Below are 15,868 nucleotides of genomic sequence, written 5' to 3' on the forward strand. Positions count from 1 at the left end.
GCTGAGGCTGTCCGCGAACCGCCTCAGGAATGCTGGGATTAAAAGCGTGCGCCACCACGCCCGGACCATTTTATAGTCTTTTATTTTGAAATAGGGCCTCACTAAGTAGCTGAGGCTGTCCACGAACAGGGATCCTTCTGTCTCAGCCTCCCAAATGCTGGGATTACAAGCGTGTGCAACGACGCCCGGTTTGCATTTTCATTTCTTTTTCCTTCTGAGTTAATAGGTTGGCTCTTGCCCAAACTCCATGCTATTTGTGTTGGTTCCAGGTCTGTCAAAGGTCAGAGGATTCGAGTGGGCGTGGTCACGCCAGTGGTTGTGCAAGTCTGTAATCTCAGTACTTGGGAGGCTGAGACGAGAGAATCGCAGGTTCTTGGCCAGCTTCAGTTACTTAATGAGACCCTGTTCTAAAATAAAATTAAAATACGGTTGGGGTGTAGTTGGGAGGCAGAATATCCTCGGGTTCAATCCCCAGCACTACATAGAGAGGGAAAGAGGAAGAGGGAGAGGGAGGGAAGGAGGGAGGGAGAGAGAGAATTGACTTCGGGGGCCTAGTTCATGCTCTAATGGAAAAGACCTGTAACTTGTGACTATCATTTATCATCTCGAGAGATGGCCCGTTTTCCTAGTATCTCATTATCTAAGTCTTGCCTTCCCTCCCTGTTATTCGTACGTGAGTTGGGGCTAGAGAACTCGAGTCACCTGGCCAGGGAGAAGTGGCTTTTGGGAGTGTCTGCCGCCCCATTTGCGGCACTAAAAGAGAACCGCGAGAATGATCCTAGACTTGACTCAGCCCGCCCAAGGCTTGGGTGTTGTCATTCTTCACACGTGATTCTCTCCCAGGCTGCGGAGCCTCCACATATTTTAGGACTTATTCACTGACTCCACCCATTTCCTCCTCCTATTCTCAACCTCCGACTTATCGGCTCCACCTCCCTTCAGGACCCGGGAAGAGGAGGGAGGCTGGAGCCTGAAAATTCCTTTCTCAAATTGGCCAGGAGCAGAGAAACTCAGTGTTGGGGAAGCTCAAGATGTGTCTTTTCTAGAATGATCTGCACTTCCTCTTTGAGGCTGTTCTTTCTCTTCCCTAACCCCTAACAGTATCGCCCTACTTGAGACTACCTTAGGTAGACCCTCTCCTGACTATAGTTGCTTCCCCTCCCCCTCTGTTTTCCATTTTTCTGAGTGCGGAATTCGCAATCAGAGTCGGTTTAAGTCCTGGCCCAGCCTCTTTCCCGTTCTAGCTACGTGACCTTGAGTGAGCCACAACTTTTCCAGGCCTGGTTTCTTTGTCTGTGAAACGGGGGTGGGAGCGAAAGTCTAGCGCACAACTCCTTTGGTGATGATTAAATGAAAAAAAAAAAAGAACCCTGTAAGCTGTGGAAAAGCAATAGAAATGTTAGGTACGTTCGTCCAGGACGGCTAATCACTCTCCTAGGACCCCTCCCTTTCCCTTGGGCTAGCCCTGCAAAATTCAGCCCTCAGACTGACACTTCCCTCCACCCTCCGCCCGCAGCTTTTCCCATTGGCGTCGCGCCAGTCGCGTGGCGCCGAGTGTTGACGACACGGCCCCGCCCCCGGCCTACGTGGTATATAACCCCGCCCCCGGCCCACGCTGACGCACAGCCCCGCCTCCGGCCGCGCCTGGCTTCCCGCGGGGCCCCGCCCACCGGGCCGACGCGGCGCCGGCCCCGCCCCGCGGGTGACGTGTAGCGCGCGCGGCCGGGACGCCCCGGCAGTTGGTGCAGCGGCGGTTTTGGCGAGCGCGCTCGCCGCTCCCCTCCCTCCTCCGGCCCCGGCCCCGGCCCCCACCCCGCCGGGCCCAGCCCGCCCAGCCCAGCCCAGCCGCAGCCCCCGCCGGGCCCGTCCCGCGCGGGCCTGTGCCGCCCCTCCGCCGGCGACGCCCGGGGCCGGCCGGCCGGCCGCCCGCCACCATGGAGCTGGAGGACGGTGTGGTGTATCAGGAGGAGCCCGGCGGCTCCGGGGCCGTGATGTCGGAGCGGGTGTCCGGCCTGGCCGGCTCCATCTACCGCGAGTTCGAGCGACTCATCGGGCGCTACGACGAGGAGGTGGTCAAGGAGCTGATGCCACTGGTGGTGGCCGTGCTGGAGAATCTGGACTCGGTGTTCGCGCAGGACCAGGAGCACCAGGTGGAGCTGGAGCTGCTGCGGGACGACAACGAGCAGCTCATCACCCAGTACGAGCGGGAGAAGGCGCTGCGCAAGCACGCCGAGGAGGTGAGGCCTCCCAGGCCGGCCTGAGCGAGGCCCGGGGCCGCGGCGGGCAGCGCGTGTGCGGGAGGGGGCGGTGGGAGGCCCGGCCCGGGAGGAAGCGGCGGCGGGCACGGCGGCACCTGGGGTGGCGGAGGGCGGAGACTGGAGGGCGTCTGGCGGCGCCTCGGTGTTTAGGGAAGTTCCTCACCACAGTAGGACAGTCCGACTGCGGTTCTAACTTTTACCATTGGGGAGGGGGAAACTTCTGTTCTGGATCCGTAACTTCTGCGGGTTCCAGTACCTTTCCAGGGGGTTGCTGCTGCTCTGGGAAGTTAGAGATCTCCCTCTTTCGGTCAGTTGCTTCTTGACATTTTAAGCCTGTTGAGAAAGGTCTTATTTTATGTCCTATGCGGCTTGCTTAACACTTGGTCAACACTTAGGTGTAGTATAGCAACTCTCAGTAGATATGGAGAGGCTAGTAGGTTATTTTATTGGCATCCCGCATCAGGGCATTCCTCCATATCAGGTGGTAACCTTGGACAGTTCCCTTCAAAAGCCCTCTGTTTGTTTATGAGGACTGAGGGGCGGGGTTGAGGAGGTGTCAGTGACTGTCGGCTAGCTTTTCCCTCTGAGTTTGCTTCTCAGACTGCAGTTTACAGGTGCGCTTGGCTGGCTGCGAATTGGAGCACCTGATCGGTGACCTCGGTGCTCACCCTTCAAATCTCTGAACCTTTTGTGGCTCTGAGGTGCAAGTGGTAGGTTCTTGCCTTCTTCAGAGAATCAAGGATTTTACTCCCAGTTGTGTTGGCATTATTTCTGTGGAACTTTAAGGCAGGAAAAGTGTCCTATTTGTCTTTATTTCTAAGTATTTAGTAAGACAGGCTAAATACATGGTGAAGGAAAGAAGCTTAGTCCATGTACTTGGGAGGCTGAGTTAGGATGATCACAGGTTCTAGACCAGCCTCAGCTGCTTAGTGAGGCCCTCCACAACTTAGACCCTATTTCAAAATAAAGAATAAAAAAAATAGGAGCCGGGCTGGTGGTTCACGCTTGTAATCCCAGTACTTGGGAGGCTGAGAAAGGAGGCTCATAGGTTCGTGGCCAGCCTCAGCTACTTAGTGAGGCCCTGTGCAACTTAATGAGACTTGTTTCAAAATAAAGAATAAAAAAATAGGGCCAGGGTGTAGCCCAGAGGTAGAATGCCCCTGGGTTCCACCTCCAGTACCGCAAACAACAACAAACAAAAAACAAAACAAAAAAAATTACCCAAGAACCATGTTTTATTTTTCAGAAATACTTGAAAAGGTTTTAGGATGTGAAATTTGTTCAGTAGCTCTTTCCTTAACATTAATGGTAACACAATTTAGACCTTTTGTTATATGAATCTTTGCACATGGCAAAATAGTTTTTCTTTCTTTTTTTGTGGTATGGGGATAACACCGTGAACCCTATTTTTTATTAAACTGCAGGGGCATTCTACCCCTGAGCTACACCTCCATCCCCAGTTAAAAACTTTTTATCTTGAAACAGGATCTCTTAAGTTGCTGAGGGCCTTGAACCTGTGATCTTCCTGTCTCAGGCTCCCAAATACTGGGAATACAGGTGTGGGCCACCATGCCTGGCTTTTTCCCTAATTGTAGGTTCAATTTTTAGTTCTGGTTTTGGGATCCAGGCTTTTCAGAGGAATGTCCTAAACAACTGACTTTGTTTCAACATTATTTTTCTTTCCTTTTTTTTGTGGTATTGGGGATTGAACCCAGGGGCATTCTACCTTGCTATGCCCTGAGCCCTTTTCCTTCCTTTCTTCCTTCCTTCTTCCCTTCTTTCTTTCTTTCAGATGAAATCCAGGGGCACTCTACCTCTGAGCTACACCTTGAACCTTATTTTTTATTCTTAATTAATTAATTAATTAATTTTACGGTACTAGGGATGGAACCCAGGGGCATTTTACCTCCGAGCTACACCCCCAGCCCTATTTTTTCTTCTTTATCTTGAAACAGCGTCTCACTGAGTTGTAAAGGGCCTAAGTAGCTGAGGCTGCCTGCGAACCGCGATCCTCCTGTCTCAGCCTCCCAAATGCTGGGATTACAAGTGTGCACTACCACGCCCGGCTTTTATTCCTTATTTTGAAACAGGGTCTCACTAAGTTGCAGAGGGCCTCACTAAGTAGCTGAGGCTGTCTGTGAACTACAATCCTCCTGTCTCAGCCTCCCAAATGCTGGGATTACAAGTGTGCACTACCATGCCTGGCTTTTATTCCTTATTTTGAAACAGGGTCTCACTAAGTTGCAGAGGGCCTCACTAAGTAGTTGAGGCTGCTGTGAACCGCGATCCTCCTGTCTCAGCCTCCCCAATGCTGGGATTACGAGCATGGGCCACCATACCTAGCTTATTATTCTGTATTTTTGAAACAGGGTCTCACTAAGTAGCTGAGGCTGGCAATGAACCTGAGATCTTCCTGTCTCCCTCCCAAGTACTGGGATGACAAGTGTACCACCATGCCTGGCTCAATATTTTTAAGTTAGCTGGGCACCGTGTTGCACACCTGTAATCCTAGTACTTGGGAGACTGAAACAGGAAGATCACAGGTTTGAGGACAATCTCAGCAAGTAGTGAGACTTTCAACCTAGGGAGAACCTGCTTCAAAATAAAAATAGGGTTGAAAGTGTAGCTTAGAGGTTGAATGCCCCAGGGTTTAATCTCCAGTTCCCCCCATAAACAAGCAAACAAATCCCCCCAAACAAATGAAATTGGGAATCACAATTTTGACTACTTTTATAGAACAGCGGTCAAGTACTTTTTCTGAGATGGCTTGCTACTTGATTATGCTTATACTGGCTTGTCCCTGTGTGTGGATGTTCATGGAAGAGATTGGGGAATTTACTACATATAACATAGATGATGAGCAGGCCCAGCATGATCTGTCACCTCTAGTAAAAGAAAAGCTCTCTACATCCTTAAGCTCCTGTCAGTCCATGTAAACATGGGCAAAATGCCAATGTCACACGTGCTAGGAAAATGATCAACTACAGGTTGCAGAATCAGAAAATAAAACTACCTGCCAGGCTCTCTGGGTTTTATATTAACTTAAGTAAACAACTTCTTGAAAATAGGTTATCCAGTGAACTTTTTTGTAGTTTAAGCTTTTTCAGTAACTTCTGTAAAGTCTCCATAATGAAACCTCTGGACAAAGGATCATGACCCAAGTAAAGAACATTGATGAAATGCTAGATGAGCCAGCTCCAGTACTATAAACATAAAGTTACTTCATTTAAGAGCATAGACCAAGTTTTACCTATATCTAAAAATTCCATCTCTTAGGCCAATATTCAGGATGAATTCTGTTTAATTTCATGTGTTTTATACCTTCTTCCTTTTTTTTTTTAAGTACTGGGGATTGAACCAAAGGGTATTCTATCTCTGAGCATATACCCCCCCCCCATTTAATTTACTTTTTTTTTGTACTGGAGATTGAGCCCAGGGTCATTTTACCTCCGAGCTACACCTCCAGACTTATTTATTTATTTGAGGTACTGGGGGTGGAACCCAGGGATATTCTACCTCTGAGCTATACCCCCAGCCCTATTTTTTATTCTTTCTTTCTTTCTTTCTTTCTTTCTTTCTTTCTTTCTTTTTTTCTTTCTTTTTGTGGAACTGAGGCTGGAACCCTGGGGCATTCTACCTGTGGGCTACCCTCCCACCAGCCCTATTTTTTAGTCTTTATTTTGAAATAGGGTCTCACTGAGTTGCAAAGGGCCTCATTAAGTAGCTGAGGCTGGCTGCGAACCACAATCCTCCTGTCTCAGCCTCCCAAATGCTTGGATTACAAGTGTGCATCACCACACCTGGCTTGGTTGCTAGGATTCTCATGCTACATTGCTGAGGCTGACCTTGAAACTCTTTTTTTTTTTTGTTTGTTTCATCAGCCCACTTACTGGGATTATAGGCCTGTGCTATCTTACCTGGCTTTGTGTGTGTGTGTGTGTGTGTGTGTGTGTGTGTGTGGTGCTGGAGATTAAACCTAGAGACATTCTACCTCCAAGCTATACTCCCAGTGCAGTATGTATGTATGTATGTATTTATTTATTATTGCGGGTCAGGGGATGGAACTCAGGGCATTTGACCTCCGGGCTTCACCCCCTGCCCTATTTTTATTTATTTATTTTTTTGTGGTACTGGGGTTCCTGGAAATCCTTTTACCTCTGGGCTATACTCCCAGACCTAATTTTTTTACTTTCTTTAAATTTGGAAACAGGGTCTCTTAAGCCCACGCTTTTGGCTCCGAACCTGTGCGATCCTCCTATCTCTGCCTCCCAAGCAGGTGGATTACAAGCGTGCGCCACCACGCCTACCCCCTTTCCTATTTTTTATTCTTTATTTTGAAACAGGGTCTCACTGAGTTGCAAAGGGCCTCACTATGTAGCAGAGGCTGTCCTAGAACCACAATACCCTGTCTTAGCCTCCCAAATGCTGGGATTACAAGCATGCGCCACCATGCCCGGAGTATGTATGTATGTATGTATGTATGTATGTATGTATGTATATATTTTGGTGGTACTTGGGTTCCTGGAAGCCCTTCTACCTCTGGGCTATACTTCCAGACACCTATTTTATACCTTTTTATTTGGAAACAGGGTCTCTTTAAGTCAGCGCGGCTGGCTGCAAACCTGCGAGATCCTCCTGTCTCCGCCTCCCACGTGCGCCACCACGCCTGGCTTTTTTTTTTTTTTTTTAAATTCGGAAATAGAGTTTCACTAAGTTGTTGAGGCTGACTTTTTTTTTTCCCTTTTGGTGGTACTGAGGGTGGAACCCAGAGGCTTTCTACCTCCGGGCTGTACTCCCAGACCTATTTTATATTTTATTTGGAAACAAGGTCTCACTAAGTTGCTGAGAGCCTCACTAAGTAGCTGAGGCTGGCTTTGAACCTGTGTGATCCTCCTGTCTCAGCCTCCCAAGCGCAGGGAATACAAGCATGCGCCACCACGCCTGGCTGAGGCTGACTTTTTTTTTTTTTTTTTGGTGGTACTGGGGTTCCTGGAAGCCTTTCTACCTCTGGGCTACACTCCCAGACCTATTTTTACATTTTTATTTGGAAATAGGGTCTCCTAAGCCAGCACACATGGCTGGCTTCGAACCCGTGCAATCCTCCAGTCTCTGCCTCCCAAGCGCGGGGATTACAAGTGTGTGCCACCACGCCCGGCTTGACTTTTTTTTTTAATATATTTTTATTGGTGCATTGTAGTTAAGCATCACAATGGAATACATGACTTGTTAGGATATCCAAGTACACATTGTCCAATCAACCTTTATCCAATCCCCATCCCACTCCCTAGCCCCTCCCTCAATCCTATGCTTGATTTAGTGTTTAAGATTGATATATTTATTTACGTACATCATGTGCTTTAGAGATTCCATCTTCCCCCATCCCATCCCCTCTGATTGGTCACCTTAATTGCTCCTCCATAGGACCCCTTCTTCCATTAGATTCCCTCCTATTACCCATTTCTTCCTAGTTTTGCATATTAGGGAGAGCATCCAATTTTTTAAATTTTCTGTGATATTTCTTTGTGTATGCTGCTTTGCAAGTTCCAGTTCCACTCTTGAAGGCCCCAGCACCGGCCTGGCCACCTGGTAGACTCTGCTCCTGGCCTCGTTGGCTCCAGTACCGGCCTTGTCTCGTGGCAGGCTCCTATCCCAGCCTCTGGGGCCCCAGCACCAGCCTTGTCTTTAGGCTAGCTCCTATCTCGGCCTCGCTGACTCCAGCTACAGCCTCACCAAATGGCAGGCACTGATCCCGGCCTTGCTGACCCCAGCACCGGCCTCCTCCCTCAGCAGGCTCCAATCCCAGCCTCCGAGGCCCCGGCACCGGCCTTTCCTCATGGCAGACTCCGATCCCGGCCTCACTGGCCCTGGCACCAACCTCACCCCTCGCAGCTGGCATTCTACCTACAAAGTATATGTCCAGCCCAGGTGTCATGGTGCATGCCTGTAATTCCAGTGACTCAGGAGACTGAGGCAGGAGGGTGACAAGTTTGAGGCCACCCTTTGTAACTTTTCAAGACCCTGTCTCAAAAACAAAGCAAAACATAAAAGACAAAAACGTGTTTGTGTGTGTGTGTGTGTGTGTGTGTGTGTGTGTGTGTAGCTCATTGGAAAAGCACTCATAGGTCCGTATTTGTGGATGTAGATAGGCACGCCCGTACACACTGTTCTAGGTTCTGGGGATGTAGCCACTAACAAAACATGAAGAAAGCCTCTGATATTTTTAAATTGTATATTGTAATAAGGAGTTAGCAAAAAAAAGTTAATTATAGATTGTAATAAGATGCCACACAGACAATAAAGAGGGTAATGGGATGAAGAGTAAAGAGGCAGACACTTGCCCGAAGTGGTGGCACATGCTTGTAATCCCAGCATTCAGGAGGCGGAGACCGGAGGATTAAGGTTCATGGACAGTCTCAGCTACTTAGTGAGGTCCCTTGCAACTCAGACCCTGTTTCAAAATAAAAGAATAAAAAATTAGGGCTGGGGGTGTCACTCAGAGGTAGAATGCTCCTGGGTTCCATCCCCAGTACTGGAAAAAAAGGGCAGACACTTTATTTATTTATTTATTTATTTATTTATTTTTGTGGGTCTGGGGATGGAACCCAGGGACATTTGATCTCCTAGCTACACCCCCTGCCCTATTTTTTATTCTTTATTTTGAAACAGGGTCTTACTAAGTTGTTGAGGGCCTCACTAAGTAGCTGAGGCTGTCCGCGAACCGCGATCTTCTAGTCTCAGCCTCCTGAATGCTGGGATTACAAGCATGAGCCACTACGCCTAGCTGGCAGACACTTTAGATGGAACAAACAAGTTTAGAAAAGGTTAAGCAACTTAGTGAGGCTGAGACCTTCATGCAGCAAATAATTATTTTTTATTCTTTTTTTTTTGCAGTACTAGGGATGAAACCCAGGGGTATGCTCCCTTCAAGCTATACCCTCCAGTCCTATTTTTTATTCTTTTTATTTTGAAACAAGATCTCACTGAGTTGCAAAGGACCTCATTAAGTAATAGTAGCTGAGGGTGTCCAACCAAGATTCTCCTGTTCCAGCCTCCTAAATGCTGGGATTGCAAGCATGTATCTCCACGCCCAGCTTAAGATTTTATATTTTGTTTGGAAACAGGGTCTCACTGAATTACTGAGAGCCTCAAAGTTGCTAAGGTTGGCTTTGAACTTGTGATCTTCTTGTTTCAGTCTCCCATATACTGTGGTAACAGTGTACACCACCATGCCAGGCCTTAAAGTATTTATTTACATACTTATTTATTTTTTGTGGTACTGAGGGTGGAACCCAGGCTATCCTCCCAGACCTGTTTTTATTTATTTATTTATTTATTTATTTATTTATTTATTTATTTATTTACTGCGGTACTGAGAGTGGAACCCCGGGGCTATCTACCCCTGGGCTATACTTCCAGACCTATTTTTTTTTTTTTTTGGTGGTACTGGGGGTGGAACCCAAAGGCTTTCTACTTCCGGGCTATACTCCCAGACCTATTTTCTATTTTATTTAGAAACAGGGTCTCACTAAGTTGCTGAGAGCCCCACTAAGTAGCTGAGGCTGGCTTTGAACCTGTGCGATTCTCCTATCTCAGTCTCCCATGCGCGGGGATTACAAGTGTGTGCCACCATGCCCGGCCAGACCTATTTTTTATATTTTATTTGGAAACAGGCTCTAAATTTTCCTTAATCACATTAGTGTTGTTTTTTTCTGGGCATTCTTTCTAAGGTCTTCTTTGTGTTCACTGAGTGTGTTGCTTAGATGATATTTTCCTTACCTGTGGGTTCAGTTACTATTTAGTGGCTATTCCAAAATGTATATCTCATGTGTTTAACAATTATATGGAGTGCCAACTCTGTGCTAGTACTGTGCCTGTTGGGAATACAGTAGTGAATAAAACAGACAAGATTTTCCCTCTTGATGCTGACTGCCTGTTAGGAACCCTAAACAAGATTTCTTCCTGGAGGTTTGTTTATTTTTGAGTAAGGATCTTTTAAATTGCCCAGGCTGAGCCAGGCATGGTGATACACTCCTTATAATCCCAGTACTTGGGAGACTGAGACATGCAAATCACAGGTTTGAAACCAGCCTCAGCAATTTAGTGAAACCCTGTTTCCAAATTAAAAAAAAAAAATAGGGCTGGGCATGTACTTTGTAGTTGGAATTCCTCCCCTGGGTTCAGTCCCCAGCAAAACATACACACGTGCGCGCTCACATACACAGAGACACACATCTCACTCACTTGCCTAGACTGGCCTCAAATTTGCAGTCCTTCTGCCTAAGCCTCCACAGTCGCTGGGATTATAGGAATGTGCTACCCATCCAACCACACACAAGCTCTTTTCTAGAGTTTTGGATCCATATGACATTTTTTATTTTTTGGTGGTGCTGGGGATGGAACTCAGAGGTTTTCTACCTCCGGGCTACACTTCCAGACCTATTTTCTATTTTATTTGGAAACAGCGTCTCACTAAGTTGCTGAGAGCCTCACTAAGTAGCTGAGGCTGGTTTTGAACCTGTGTGATCCTCCTGTTTCAGCCTCCCAAGTATTGAGATTATAAGCGTGTGCCACTAGGCCCGGCTCCATATCATATTTTTATTGAATGTGTCTTTTTTTTTTTTTTTGAGGTACTGGGGGTGGAACCCAGAGGCTTTCTCCCTCCAGGCTATACTCCCAGACCTATTAAATTAAATTAAATTAATTAATTTATTTTTTGGTGGTACTGGGGGTGGAATCCAGAGGCTTTCTACCTCCAGGCTATACTCCCAAACCCATTTTATATTTTACTTGGAAACAGGGCCTCACTAGGTTGCTGAGAGCCTCACTAAGTAGCTGAGGCTGGCTTCGAACCTGTGCGATCCTTCTGTCTCAGCCTCCCAAGCGCGGTGATTACAAGCGTGTGCCACCACGCCCGGCACTCCCAGACCTATTTTATATTTTGTTTGGAGACAGGGTCTCACTAAGTTGCTGAGAGCCTCACTAAGTAGCCGAGGCTGGCTCCTGTCTCAGCCTCCCAAGTGTGGGGATTACAAGCGTGCGCCACCATGCCCGGCTGAATGTAAATGTCTTTGAACTTAGTACTTCTTACATGGTATCTAACAAAACTGTTGCTTTTGTGTGTGTGTGTGGGGGGAAGGGTTACTGGGGATTGAAGCTAGGGCCACACATGTTAGACGGGACTCTACCAATGAAAGCTACATTACCAGTCCAAGCCTATTGCTTTTATTCCTCCACCAAAGTATTGGGGGGAAAAAGCAGGTGCTTCTGATATTTGTTAATCGGATGAACAAATACACTAAAGCTCAAATTCTAAGCCTAACCTCTTAATATTCTTTGTTTTTGTGGTACTTGGGGTTGGAACCCAGGGGCCTTCTACCTCCGGGCTATACTCCCAGACCTATTTTTATATTTTATTTGGAAATAGGGTCTCACTAAGTTGCTGAGAGCCTCGGCTGGCTTCGAACCTATGTGATCCTCCTGTCTCAGCCTTACAAGTACTGGGATTACAAGCGTATGCCATCATGCCCGGCTTTAATATTCTTCTTGTGTATTCAAATTATTGTCCTTACTGTTGGTGCTAAGTTATGCTAAAACTTCCTAAAAGTTCTTCAATAAGTCCTTTGAGAGCCAGATGTGGTGGTACAGGCTTTATACTGGTAGTTGAACCCAGAAGGCATTCTACCTCCAGGCTATATACCCCTAGCCCTTGGTCTTGCTCAGTTGCTGAGGGTCTTGCTAAATTGCTGAGGTTGGTCTTGAACCTGTGATCCTCCTGTCTCAGTCTCCCATGTTTTGGGATTACAGGTGTGCCTTGCTGCCTCCAACTTATTGTTGCATTTTTAAGTCACTTTAGCCACAGATATTTGTTTCTGAGTTATTGAGAATTAAGCTGAGTCTGGGGTTCCTGGAAGCCCTTCTACCTCCAGACTATACTCCCAGACCTATTTTATTTTTGGAAACAGGGTCTCTTAAACCATCAAGGCTGGCTTCGAACCTGCGCGATCCTCCTGTCTCCACCTCCCAAGCAGGGGAATTACAAGCGTGTGCTACCACGCCCGGCTAATTTAGCTATTTTATTTTATTTATTTTGCGGTACTGGAGATGGAACTCAGTACCATTGTACCTCCAAGATACACATTTCCAGCCCTCTAGTCTTTTTATTTCTGAAACGATCTCACTGAGTTGCCAAGGGCCTCACTAAGTAGCTGAGGCTGTCACGAACAGCGATCCTCTGGTCTTGGCCTCCTGAATGATGAGATACAAGCGTGAGCCACCACACCCGGCTAATTTTAACTATTTTATGTTATTCTTTTTGGTTTTTTTTTTGGTGCTGGGGATTGAACCCAGGAGTAGTTTACCTTTGAGCTATACCCCCAGCCTTATTTTTTATTTGGAAACAGGGTGTCACTAAGTTGCTGAGGTTGGTTTCAAGCAACTTTTTGCCTTTCAGCCTCCCAGATGCTAGGATTACAGATGTGGAAGATCACGCTCAGCCTTATTTTTAATTTTTTGCCATAGGGTTTTACTATGTTTCCCAGGCTGATCTTAAACTCCTGGTCCCAAGTAAACTTATTTTTTATTAAAAAATTTTTTTTTAAAAATTTTTAAACAGCATCTCACTAAGTTGCAGAGGCCTCACTAAGTAGCTGTGACTGGCTACGAACCTGTGATTCTACTGTCTCAGCCTCCCAAGTACTAGGATTACAAATGCGCATCACTATGCCTGGCTGGGGTAATTTCTAATTAGGTACATCAATTACCCTACACTAACAAAATTGTTAAATATTTTTTACTAAAGAAAATTTTCACTCTGAAGGAAAATAAGTATTTGTTTTTTTGGAAAAATCTATATTGGACTGGGTATGGTATATGTATGTATGTGTATATATCTGTGAATACATATGTATGTATTTTTTGTATCTATATCTATATATTGCTTAAAAGCCTCTGCTCAGCTATTGTCATATAAGTAAAATTTTCTAACTTTTCTTTATTTTTTTGGTGGTACTGGGGGTGGAACCCAGAAGCTTTCTACCTCCAGGCTCTACTCCCAGACCTATTTTATATTTTATTTGGAAACAGTGTCTTACTAAGTTGCTGAGAGCCTCACTAAGTAGCTGAGGCTGGCTTCGAACCTGTGGGATCCTTCTGTCTCAGCCTCCCAAGCACCTCCCAAGCACAGGGATTATAAGCATGCACCACTTTGCCCAGCTTAGTCTTTTATTTTTTTGAAACAGGGTCTCACTGAGTTGTGAAGGGCCTTGCTAAGTAGTTGAGGCTGTCCATGAACCAGATCCTTCCAGTCTCAGCCTCCTGAATGGTGGGATTACAAACCTGTACCACCATGACCCCCCCCTCACTCTTTTTTTTTTTTTTTTGCAGTACTGGGGATGGAACCCAGGGGTATTCGACCTCCGAGCTACACCCTAGCCCTATTTTTTATTCTTTATTTTGAAACAGGGTCTCACTGAGTTGCAAAGGGCATTACTAAGTAGCTGAGGCTGTCCTTGTCCTTGAAGCACAAGTCTCCTGTTTCAGCCTCCCAAATGCTAGGATTACAAGTATGCACCACCACGCCTGGCCCACCATTTTTTTTTTTTTTTTTTTTTTGCGGGTCTGGGGATGTAACCCAGGGGCATTTGACCTCCAAGCTACACCCCCTGCCCTAATTTTTATTCTTTATTTTGAAACAGGATCTCACTAAGTTGCGAAGGGCCTCACTAAGTAGCTGAGGCTGTCCGCAAACTGTGATCCTCCAGTCTCAGCCTCCCAAATGCGGGGATTACAAGTGTGTGTCACCATGCCCGGCTCTGGCCTGGCTCTCACCCTTTTTTTTTTTTTTTTTTTTTTTTTTTGAGACAGGGTCTCACTAAGTTTCCCAGGTGACTTTAAATTTGTGATCTTTCTGCCTCATCTTCCTAAGTACCTGGAATTTCAGCTGTGTGCCACCATACCCAGCTGAATTATATTCTTTGTTCTTTTTTTTTTTTCTGGGGATGGAAGCCATGGGCATCTTACCTCAAGAGACATCCCCATCCCTATTTTTATTTTTATTTTTATTTTTTTTTTGTGGTACTAGGGATGGAATTCAGGGGCATTCTACCTTTGAGCTACACCCCCAGCCCTATTTTTTTAAATTCTTTTGTGTGTGTGTGTGTGTGTGTGTGTGTGTGTGTGGGTGGGTCTGGGGATGAAACCCAGGGGCATTTGACCACTGAGCTACACGCTGTGCCCTTATTTTGAAACAGGGTCTCACTAAGTAGCAGACGGCCTCACTAAGTAGCTGAGGCTGTCTGGGAACTGCGATCCTCCTGTCTCAGCCTCGGGGATGCTGGGATTACAAGCGTGCGCCACCATGCCCAACACACCCAATCCTTTTTATTTATTTTGAAATAGTATTTTGCTAAATTGCTAAGAGTCTGTCCGAATTGCTGAGGCGTGTTTTGAAGCTGCAATTCTTTTATCTCAGCCTCCCAAATATTGGGATTACAGTTGTGTGCCACTATACCCAGCTAGATTATACTGTGATTGATGACTTTATTTTTTTTATTTTTATTTTTTTGGTGGTACGGAGGTTCTTGGAAGCCCTTCTACCTCCGGGCTACACTTCTAGACCTATTTTTTATATTTTTATTTGGAAACAGGGTCTCTTAAGCCAGCGTGGCTGGCTTCGAACCTGCATGATCCTCCTTTCTTTGCCTCCCAAGTGCGGGGATCACAGGCGTGTGCCACCACACCCTGCTGATTGATGACTTTGTAACATTCCATTATAAGATCATCATCTGTGTCAAAAGGACTCTGGAATCTGTAAGACATGCAAATTTATTATCCAAATCTACTGTGCAGACTGGATTCTAACTGTAAAAACATGAGACACTATTACTTCATTAGAGTTGGGAAATGGTGCTATTCAAACCTAGTTTTTGCTTCCACATTTATTAGCTAAGTTTCCTCATAAAGGAGGACTTCCCTTATCAACTGTTGGGTTGCTCTAAGGTATAGTTTATATAAAAAAGGCAAGAAAAGTGCTTGATTCTTAATATTTTAATACTTTTCAAGAGTTCTTTCTTCTTCATGTTTTCCCCTTTATGCCCCCTTCTTAAAATAGCATTCTGTTCTGGTTTCATGGGAGTGATGACTTTTCTTTGGTCTTAGAATATATTAATTATAGTTTTCATTTGTTCCTTGCTTTGTTTCCTTAAGAGTCCCATTTCTCCCCTCCTTGTAGTTTAGTCTATCTCAGGTTTTAGTTTCAAGTGTTTGATAACCCTTAATTGTCCCTTCATGCTTTTAAAAGTGAGGCATTAAAATAGGAGGACCAGAAGCTTTATGTTCCTGGAAGCAGTTTACTGCCTTTTGGGAAACTAGATTTCAGTAGATTATGTTTTTTTTTTTTTTTTTTTCAGGAGACATTTAAATTCTTCAAGAAAAAGGATAATCAATCAATCTCTCTCTCTCTCTCTCTCTCTCTCTCTCTCTCTCTCTCTCTCTCTGGTACTGGGATGGAACCCAGGGGTATTCTACCTCCAAGCTACACCCTCAGTTCTATTTTTTATTCTTTATTTGGCAATAACCTCACTAAGTTGCTGAGGCTGGCCACAAACCTTGAT

The 15,868-nt window shown here is 45.8% G+C and overlaps 1 protein-coding gene across 5 annotated transcripts in view; it reads left to right on the top strand.

Moving 5' to 3' along the window:
* Window positions 1–1,934: 1,934 nt before the first annotated feature.
* SPAG9 (sperm associated antigen 9) overlaps window positions 1,935–15,868 on the top strand; it is a gene marked incomplete at both ends in the record, with an annotated part of 158,706 nt that continues 144,772 nt past the window's right edge. For all 5 annotated transcript variants that reach the window (XM_080713485.1, XM_080713488.1, XM_080713487.1 and 2 more), the window contains one exon: window positions 1,935–2,237. In XM_080713485.1, the coding sequence (XP_080569611.1) occupies window positions 1,935–2,237 (303 nt within the window). The remainder of the gene's footprint in view (window positions 2,238–15,868) is intronic.

This window comes from Muscardinus avellanarius (genome assembly GCF_963383645.1).
Source record: "Muscardinus avellanarius genome assembly, chromosome: 16".
Taxonomy (NCBI): domain Eukaryota; kingdom Metazoa; phylum Chordata; class Mammalia; order Rodentia; family Gliridae; genus Muscardinus; species Muscardinus avellanarius.